At 39.2% G+C, this 10675-nt stretch overlaps 1 gene segment (V, D, J or C); it reads right to left on the minus strand.

Annotated features, from left to right (window-relative positions):
• Positions 1–8857: 8857 nt before the first annotated feature.
• Positions 8858–10447, minus strand: LOC128609479 (Ig kappa chain V region 3381-like). The segment is given in 2 exon segments: positions 8858–9766; positions 9921–10447. Coding segments are annotated over 2 exon segments (360 nt in total).
• Positions 10448–10675: the final 228 nt, after the last annotated feature.

The following is a 10675-nucleotide window of genomic DNA, read 5'->3' on the forward strand; positions in this document are numbered from 1 at the left end:
TCCTGGTGGATTCTTCTCAAGAATCTTCTGGTAAAGGGCTCCATTCATCATTCCTTCAATTATATGAAGTCTGCCACTAACGTGATGAAAAAAAGCCCCACACCATGATGCTTCCACCTCCAAACTTCACTGTTGGCATAGTGTTTTAAGGGTGATGTGCAGTGCCCTTTCTTCTCCAAACATGGTGTGTGGTATGACAGCCAAAAAGTAAAATTTTGCTCTCGTCTGACCTGACTACACTCTCCCAGTATTTCATAGTCTTGTCCAAATGAGTTGTAGCAAACTTTAAACAAGCTTCAGCATGCGTTTTCTTTAGTAATGGAGTCTTGCGGGGTGAGCGTTAGCAGTGGAGTGCATTGTCTATTGTTTTCTCTGTGACAATGGCACCTGTTGCCTCCAAGTGTTTCTGGAGCTTTTTTGATTGGTCCTTGGTTTACTCTACTAACTATTCCTCTGAATCCCTGGTCAGTAATCTTGCGAGGAGCTCCTGTGTGTGGCAAGTTGATGAAGGATTGATGTTGCTTCCACTTGCGGATAATGGCCTCAATGGTGCTTATCAAAGGATTCAGAAGTTTTGAAATACATCTGTATCCGATTCCATCAATATGCTTGTCTTGGGAGAGCTCTTTGCTTTTACCCATCATGAGATATTTCAAACGTGACACCTTGGTAATGAAAAGCTTTTTTAGAGACCATCAATTTACTTAAGGTACAATTATAATTAATTATGTTATATATATATATATATATATATAAACATCTCACAAAAGTGAGTACACCCCTCACATTTTTGTAAATATTTGATTATATCTTTTCATGTGACGACACTGAAGAAATGACACTTTGCTACAATGTAAAGTAGTGAGTGTACAGCTTGTATAACAGTGACTGTGTTTACATGGACAACAATAATCCACTCTTAATCTAATTAAGACCATACTTTGATTAAGAAACTAGCATGTAAACAGCAACCTTGATCTAATTATGGCCATAATCTAATTAAGCTCTAATCGAATTAAGACAGGTGGATTACTCCTGTTTTAATCATATTATGGACGTGCATTACAGACATGTAAGCACCTTAATCACATTATGAACGTCGTGTGAGCGTTTTCACCGCATTTTGCGACAGGACACGATCACACACGGCAGTTTTACGTTTTACGGCGAGCAAGAGAGTTCGGCTGTGTCCCAAACTGCATACTTGCCTACTATAGGCCTGTGGTGGGGAAAAATACATGTATCTCGGCTACTATACAGTAGGTAAGTATGCGATTTGAGACGCACCCACGGCTTCAAGCAGTCGTCTATTTGCACATACAGCATGACAAATAATTAACTGCACTTAAAGCGTTCGTAAAAAATTAAATAAAAACACCCAAAACTGTATACAGTACCATAACGAAGACGAACTGTATGTTGATATGTGAAATTTTGGAGTGACGTCGGACGGCGTGGAGCGGTGACGTAATGATGCGGGCTCTTAATCTAATTATGATCTATAACATGTAAAACGGGTACATGACAGGAGTATTCTAAAAGCGACTCATGTAAACACCTTAATCACATTATTACCTTACTTAGATTAAGGACAATAATTAGATTATTGCTGTCCATGTAAACGTAGTCAGTGTAAATTTGCTGTCCCCTCAAAATAATTCAACACACAGCCATTAATGTCTAAACTGCTGGCAACAAAAGTGAGTACACCCCTAATTGAAAATGTCCAAATTGGGCCCAAAGTGTCCACCTGTGGCCACCATTATTTTCCAGTGCCGCCTTAACCTTTTTGGGCATGGAGTTCACCAGAGCTTCACAGGTTGCCACTGGAGTCCTCTTCTACTCCTCCATGACATCACGGAGCTGGTGGATGTTAGAGACCTTGTGCTCCTCCACCTTCCGTTTGAGGATGCCCCACAGATGCTCAGTAGGGTTTAGGTCTGGAGACATGCCTGGCCAGTCCATCACCTTCAGCTTCTTTAGCAAGGCAGTGGTCGTCTTGGAGGCGTGTTTGGGGTCGTTATTATGCTGGAATACTGCATACTGATCATGTTCTGCTTCAGGATGTCACAGTACATGTTGGCATTCATGGTTCCGTCAATGAATAGCCGTTTGAGTGCTGCCAGCATTGCTGCAGAGGTTGAAGGGGTGGGGGGTCAGCCTGTCAGTGTTCAGACCATACGCCGCACACTGCATCAAATTGGTCTGCATGGCTGTCGTCGCAGAAGGAAGCCTCTTCTAAAGATGCACAAGAAAGCCGGCAAACAGTTTGCTGAAGACAAGCAGACTAAGGACATGGATTACTGGAACCAAGATAAACTTATTTGGTTCAGATGGTGTCAGGCGTGTTTGGCTGCAACCAGGTGAGGAGTACAAAGACAAGTGTGTCTTGCCTACAGTCAAGCATGGTGGTGGGAGTGTCATGGTCACTCACTACTTTACATTGTAGCAAAGTGTCATTTCTTCAGTGTTGTCACATGAAAAGATATAATCAAATATCTGGTATAGAGATAATCAAATATATAATCAGATATAATCAAATATCATAAATTATACAGTATCTCACAAAAGTGAGTACACTTTTGTGAGATACTGTATAATTTATATATATATATATATATATATATATATATATATATATATATATATATATATATATACACACACACACACACACACACACACAATCTATCTTTAAAGTATATATCTTCAGTGAAAACCTGGATGCACACTGTAATCCTACAGAAACATTTGTTATTATTGTTATTTTACAGTTGTGGCATCATAATAACCATAATAAAAATAATCATAACTTAAAAACCTATGATTATTGTGTGTGTATATATATACACACACACACACACACAGTTTTGTTATGGCCCAGTCTAGGTTGGGCCGCACAGAGTAACCAGCTCACAATTCAAATGGAACTGACCTTTAAAATAAGGGAAGCCAGGAATAACAAACACAAACAGGGTTGTTCAAAAAGGTTGTGGTATATTGTAACACACACAATTATATACATATAACTGTACAAAGAACCAAACCAGGCATAACTTCAGGGTGGGCCAAGGCCAAAAAAAATAAACAAAAGAATTCTTTGTTAGGTAGCTAGCTTACCTAAAAGGAAAATAAGAATGAAAATACAAGTACTTCCCTAGCTACCTAAGCCAAAAGCAGAGACAAAAGGACCCCTCTCCCAAAAGAATTGGGAGCCACACCCCTACTCCCGGTGAACTGAGTGCAAAATATATACAGTGGTGTATAGAATAGCCAAACAGGTACAGGGACAATCAAACTCACAGTCAAAAACCAGGCAAGAGTCAAAAACCAGAACAGCAGTCAGAATATAGAATACAAACCACACAACAAACACAATCTCTAGACACCAACACACATGTAACCACCTCCAGCATCCCACACCATTCTCACTCCTCTCCCCCAGCCAGTGTCACAGATGAGCTCAGTCTCCTTGACACAGAAGTAATTTTGCTTTTGCAAATACATAACATTAGTTAAGTTGAGTTTTTATATTACATCTGACAGAATAAAGTTAGTTACTCAGAGTAACCAGTGAAGGAGTTAGGATAATATATATGCAATATGTATGATAGAAGAACAGGTAAAACCTATATCACAGAGGGTTTACAGTGCAAAGGCAATGCATGCATCTTTGTACTGGTGCAGTTGAAGGACATAAGCTCTCGTTCCTGTTAATCTCCCTATACACATATGGTACAAACCTGATGCTTGAGCTTCAAAAACAAATATAACATCACAGACAGGTTATGAAATGTTCTAGTTCTAATTCAGATGTTTATCATAAGGTCTTTTCACACTTGAAATAGTTAACCCTGGGTTATCTTGTTTCTCGTTTCACACTGCTCATACTTTACCCAGGGTTAACAATTAATCGTGACATTTCACACTGTACATTCCAAAACCCTGGTTAATGTTTTTATTTGCAGTGTCAACAACCATGATTGGATAAATACAGTGTGCGACCGGTTTAAATAGCAGCTTGTCTCACGCTTGCGTTCACACAGTGAGAAAAAATGTTGCCACGTAAATACTCCTTGGCTGTTTTAAGTCTCCTGAGATGCACAAAGGCAAGAAAACAAAGACTAAAAGCCAAAAAAAAAAGGAGAAAGAAAACAGAGGAGCAAATTGTATGAATTATTTTTAAGTAACTTTTAAGCATAGAGAGACTTGTTTGTTTTATTTTTCCCTAAAATGCTGCAAGTATTTCCCCTCAAATGCTGCAACACACAGGGTTTCTGTGACTGTACAAAGCATCTGATATGAGACATGCGTTGTTCAGTTTCTGATTGGGTATCTGTTGCTAAGCATCTCGGTGCTATCCCTGCTTTGGAGCAGGGTTTCATAACCCCAGGTAAAAAGCTGCCATAACCCCACTTTTAAATTACAAATATGAAACGTTCCTCTATCTGGGGTTAAAAGCGGGGTTTAGAACAACAGTAACCCTGGAATATGTGCAGTGTGAAAAGCCTTAGAGGTGCACAAATGAGGGTTTATCTTCAAAAGCAAACTGAAATCACAGACAGGCAGTTAAGAATGTGAATGTACAGTAAACATGTAAATAGCTCCAGCTTATGAGAAAAGCATGGCTCTGCTCCAGTCAAGTGCAGTTGGGTTTCCTGTCTCTGTTGGCCTCAGAGTGCATAGTCTATCAATGCAGCAGATGTGCAGATCCACCTTCTTACTTACATTTACATTTACATTTATTCACTTAGCAGACGCTTTTATCCAAAGTGACTTACAAATGAGAAAAATACAAGCAAAGCGATATATCAAGCAGAGAACAATACAAGTAGTGCTACCATACAAGATCCATTAATTGAGTTCCAGAAGAAGCAAAGTGCACAGAGTAGAGGTGTAAGTGCAATTCATTTTTATTTTTTATTTATTTATTTTTAAAAAATTATTATTATTATGAGTTGGTTATGTGTTCATGGAATAGGTGGGTCTTTTAGCTGTTTTTTGAAGATGGTGAGAGATTCTGCGGTCCGGATTGAGATTGGAAGTGCATTCCACCACTGAGGATCAGTTAGCGTGAAGGTTCTGGAAAGGGACCATGCGCCACGCTGAGTTGGAACTGCTAAACGTCAGTCGCTAATCGATCGCAGATTGCGAGAGGGAACGTAGGCCTTCAGGAGAGAGTTGAAGTAGGAGGGTGCTGTTCCTGACAAGGTCTTGTAGGTGAGCATCAAGGCCTTGAACCTGATGTGGGCAGCTACAGGAAGCCAGTGGAGGGAGATGAAGAGGGGTGTGACATGGGTTCTCTTGGGCTGGTTGAAGATGAGGCGCGCTGCAGCATTCTGAATCATCTGAAGGGGTTTGATGGAGCTGGCTGGGAGGCCTGAAAGCAGTGAGTTGCAGTCGTCCAGTTTAGAGATAACAAGAGCCTGGACTAGTTTCTGTGTGGCCTGTTCGGTGATGTAGGGTCGGATTTTCTTGATGTTGTACAGGATGAACCTACAGGACCTTGCAGTTGCTGAGATATGGTCTGTAAAGGTCAAGCCATCATCAAGAATCACCCCAAGGTTCCTGGCCGTCCTGGTTGGCATGAGTGTGAGTGAGCCAAGCTGTACGGTGAGGTTGTGGTTGATTGAGGGACAGGCTGGGATGACGAGAAGCTCAGATTTTGCCAGGTTAAGCTTAAGATGGTGTTCCCTCATCTAGACCGAGATGTCCGACAGGCAAGCAGGGATGCGTGCAGAGACGGATAGATCTTCAGGCTGGAAGGACAAATGGAGCTGGGTGTCATCAGCATAGCAATGAGATGTACTGTAGATAGAAAAGAGGAGTGGACCCAGAACTGACCCCTGTGGAATGCCAGTTGTGAGATGCTGAGTTTCAGAAATACCTCCCCTCCATGATACCTTGAAAGATCTGTCAGAGAGATAGGATTCCACCCAGCGCAGAACCGTTCCAGTGATGCTCAGGCTGGAGAGAGTTGACAGGAGGATCTGATGGTTCACAGTGTCAACAGCAAACTTAATTTTGTTACATTTGCTGAACACGTTTGGATGAGGTCATTTGGTGGTGTAACATGCTCACTGTTTTCATGGCTTAGCAACAAATTATTGATACCAGTAGAGACTGATACCTGATCCAGTATATGTGAAGAACAGTGTGGTGTTGCTGCCTTAAGTTGAAAAGACATTGTTTTAATCTGCATTAATGTTGTCAGCAGCCTCTGCTATAAAAACAACAATACTGTGACATTTTAATCATATATGACAATGTCCACAAATATTCATGCTTCCTGTGGATTATAAATTATAATAATTTAAGTTTCATTGTATATGACTCACCAATATCAGCAACAGTGGGGAAAACCAAGAAGATGAATAACATTATCCAGAGTGTTTAGTTCAGACCTCTAGCTTTAGAAATTTGATGCTAGAAATTTGATCTAGCTTTTCACTATTTGATGAATTTGTCCATATCTAGCTACATACACACAAAAGCGACACAAAAGTCACTCAGATCCTTGCGCTTGCCCATTTCTCCTGCTTCCAACACAACAACTTTGAGAACGGAATCTAGATTTGTTGCCTAATACATCCCACCCCTTGACAGGTGCCAGATTAATGAGGTAATCAATATTATTCACTTCACCTGTCAGTGGTTTTAATGTTATGTCTGTGTATTATATTATATATCAATTTTTATCTTTTTGAATCTACCCTGGGCAGAAGTCCAGGAGTCAGCAGGAGTGGTCTGCTCAGATCCTGACCTGTGGTACACTATTAGGATATTGCGTGTACCAGTCAAGCCAAATGTAAACGCTGCTTGACTCACATAAACATTTCAGAGTAGCAGTGTTTGTTTCTTTCCCAACAGTGTTAACATCTTTCTCCAGCGGCCCAATTTTATTTGCAAAACTTCCTGTTGTAAAGAAGGACATAAAGAAATATATATGTAAAGTATTTTAAGTAAAGGAAACAAACACATTTTCTCTATATACCTTAATTCTTCAAATATGACTAGTAATTAATATAATTAATTTAGCATCAATTAAAATTAAGTACCTGTTGCTACAGTGACAATCAGTGGTATGTATCTCACTATGTACAGTAAGTTGTATATTTGAGCCATTTCATCTCTGTGAGGATTTGGTATCGGCCGAGATCACTCTGAATAATCGGTTATCGGTATTGGCTGATATCACTCTGAATAATCGGTTGCCGGTATCGGCTGAGATCACTCTGAATAATCACTTATCAGTATCGGCTGAGAAATTTAGTTTTGGTGCATCTCTAATATATATATATTTTATTTTCATCAGTCCCTTTCTGGCCCTGCAGGTTGTGGAAAGCCTTTCTCAGAGCAGATTCTAAAGAACACAGATGGGAAAACAATAGTTAAAACATCACATGCACAACCACATGATTACAGCAATAATTAAGAAAAAAAACACTGCTAGACACTAAACAAATAAAAGTACCTTCTGTCTGTTTAATTATAATTAATTAATTATAATAAGTAATTATAGACCTTGTTTATTTATATAAAAGCCCTTGTTTCTGCTTATTTCTGCTGGGGTATACACCAACATAGTAACCTTTAAAGAAAATTTTAAGCTTCAGTCAACTAATTAATAATTAATTTATACATTATAATGATGATATGCTTAAGGAATTAATACAATTGTGATAGGCCTATACAGTATAAAGTAAAAATGCTGTCCAAGTGAAACACATTAATACTTATCCCATCTGTTCTTATCTGCTTTCCAGTGGTTTATAATAGCGAGGATAGTAGGGCACCAAACATCGAAGCACGATTTGAATAGGCTTGTGGGAATTGGATCAAGCAAACAAGTGGTTGATTTCATGCTGGATACCTCCCTTGTGAGAGCCTCAGAATCAAGCAGTGAGAAATGAATGAAAGAAACACCAGTGAACCCAGATTGACGAAGGAGTGAAGAGGCAGAGTCAGGTGTAACAGAAATTTGTTTTAAAACATTATCAATCTTAGAATTAAAGAGAGTATGGCCTTTGTTATGAGTCGGGTCAGTTACAAACTGTGTGACATTAAAACAATCAAGTAGCGACAGAAATTCCTTAACCGCCACAGAGTCAGTCCGATCTACATCAATGTTAAAGTCTCCTACAATTAGAATTCTGTCAAACTTCATTCTCAACGTTGACAGGAAGTCAGCAAACTCTGGCATAAAAGCTGCATGTGTCTTAGCCGTAGGTGGTTTATAGACTGTAGCAATGATGGTAGATTAAGGAGCGGAAATACTCAAGACCAGGCATTCAAATGATGGAAAGTGGGGAACGGACACAGAGCTTATGTGGAACTTCAGGTTGTAAACCACAATAATGACTCCACCTCTGCCAGATAACCATGGGCGGGTAAATACACCCAAGCCCACAGGAGTGATCTGGTTAAACAGGAGCCCATCATTTTCTTTATGCCAGGTTTCAGTTAAAAACAACAAGTTCAGCTTTTTGTCTGTAAGAAAATCTGATAAAAGCAGCGCCTTGTTTTTCACGGACCGCACATTGAATAATGCGGTATAAGCCAGGCTCTGAAGTGGAGATGACAGTGGTTTAATCTCCATGCAGGGAACCGATATTAAATTACGGTGATCAACACCAGTATGGAGCAGTTTGTTGGTCTTACGTCAACAGGTAAGAACAAAGATGTTAGTAGAGGATGAGCCAGCAAAACTGCGCCTCAAACCCCGATGGACATATGGTTTAGGACGTAGCAATCCAGCGTCTCGACAGAGTTTGTAAGAGTCTTTGACTAGACAATAAGAGCTCTGTTTTAAATTCAGCAGCTGGTGTGTAGTGTACCTTAAGGCCATGGTCATTGAGTGCACACTCACTCAAAGCGCACTGTGAGCACAAAGTCGTACAATCCACAAACGCAGTTGGACCGAGGCGTTGATTCCCCGTTGCACGCTGCAGGTTATTCCAGGTGGAACACAGAGGTAAAAACAACAGTCCAAAGTATATAAAAGGACACCACCACATTGCAATCACAGGGGCACTGAAAACAATATAACTTAAATAACTCACTGTTATTTAAAACAATATGACTTAAATAAACAAACGAAAACAAACAAAACGGTGACAGCAGCGGCAGCAAAACGTGCCAGCGTACCCTGTCAACCGGAACCGGAAGTTACTGCTGGGAAAACCGGCAAAAAAAATTAATTACTTTAATTCCACACCATATACACCTGACAAAATGGCTTTAGTATTGTCATTGAAATATATTTTTGAGTATAAATACAATTTGTGAATTTAGTGTGACTGATGTATCAATGGTTGAACCCTATTTTTTTCTGTTTCTTTCAGCTGCACATGTTACCACAAGTTGTTTGTGTCTGAGGTTAACTGATAAGTTTTTAAAGTGATCTTCTGTGGTTTTAGAAACTTCATAGGTACCATTTTTAAGTTTTTGTACAGCCTTTAATTGACTCTGAATTAATGTGCTACTCTACTAAGAGCACAGTGATAAAGTGCAGAATCTGAGAGCTTTAGACCTCTGATAGTAAGTTCAGTAGAGTCACTGGATGATGTTGCCTGAAATCGAGCGTCAGTGGGATTGCCACCTACATATACTAAAAACTGCGGTGCACTGTTGGGATGTTGTTTGTACCAATAAAGCCAAACACTGCTGCTTGACTCATATGAACATTTCAGAGTAACAGTGTCCGTTTCTTTCCCGACAAGGATGGCATTTTTGTCCGTTGGCCAGATTTTATTTGCAAAACTGCCTGTTGTAAAGAAAGAGCATAAAGAAATACATTTGTGAAGTATTTTTGTAAACAAAATATTAAATTGAATTAAATTAAGAACTTACTAGATAGATGTTTAAAAAAATCATGGGTATCAATTAATACAATTAAATAACTGATTTAATATAGTTACCTGTTGCTACAGTGAGAATCAGGGGTATGTATCTCACTATGTACAGTAAGTTGTGTAGTTGATCCATTTCTGAACACAGCTCAGTGAGGAGTCTTTATAATAGTGCTGTATGTGCTGAACTTTACACAAGAGGAATCACATCTCTAGAAGGCCACACCCACGAAGTGCTACGATTGTAGCATAACATCATAACTCTGTCTCCAAGCAGAGCAGGGTGGACAGAAAGCTTTTAAGAAAATAATTTAAAAGCAAAACCATATTCAGTAATGTAGTCAGCACTCAGTTCTTAGCAGTTATGCTAAGTTATGACATTGTTATTGTATCACACATTTTTGTGTCCTCCAGTTCGAGTTGACATTTCAACTATTTGTTGCCTCTCCCCCACAGTTATATAGGCTGAGAGAGAGAGAGAGAGAGAGAGAGAGAGAGAGAGAGAGAGAGAGTACAAAATAAAGTTACATTTAGCAGCCTGTCATAACAACAAGGTTCATGCTTTATTACTGCTTTTAATCTGTCTATGAATGACAACAAACTCATTTCTGTACACAGCTCTATTCTTGTTACTTTTTTCATTTTAATTCCTAAAATGAAAAAAAAAAAAAAAAATCCCTATCAGCAGTGTTTGTAATATTTACTACATTAAGAAGTACATTTCACATTTAACATGAAATTCAAGACTGGAATCACAAAATGCTAATGTTTAGGGGTGGGTGATATGATAACCATCTTATTTCACATAACAATATGTTTTCTCA

This window comes from Ictalurus furcatus, chromosome 7 (assembly GCF_023375685.1).
Source record: "Ictalurus furcatus strain D&B chromosome 7, Billie_1.0, whole genome shotgun sequence".
Taxonomy (NCBI): domain Eukaryota; kingdom Metazoa; phylum Chordata; class Actinopteri; order Siluriformes; family Ictaluridae; genus Ictalurus; species Ictalurus furcatus.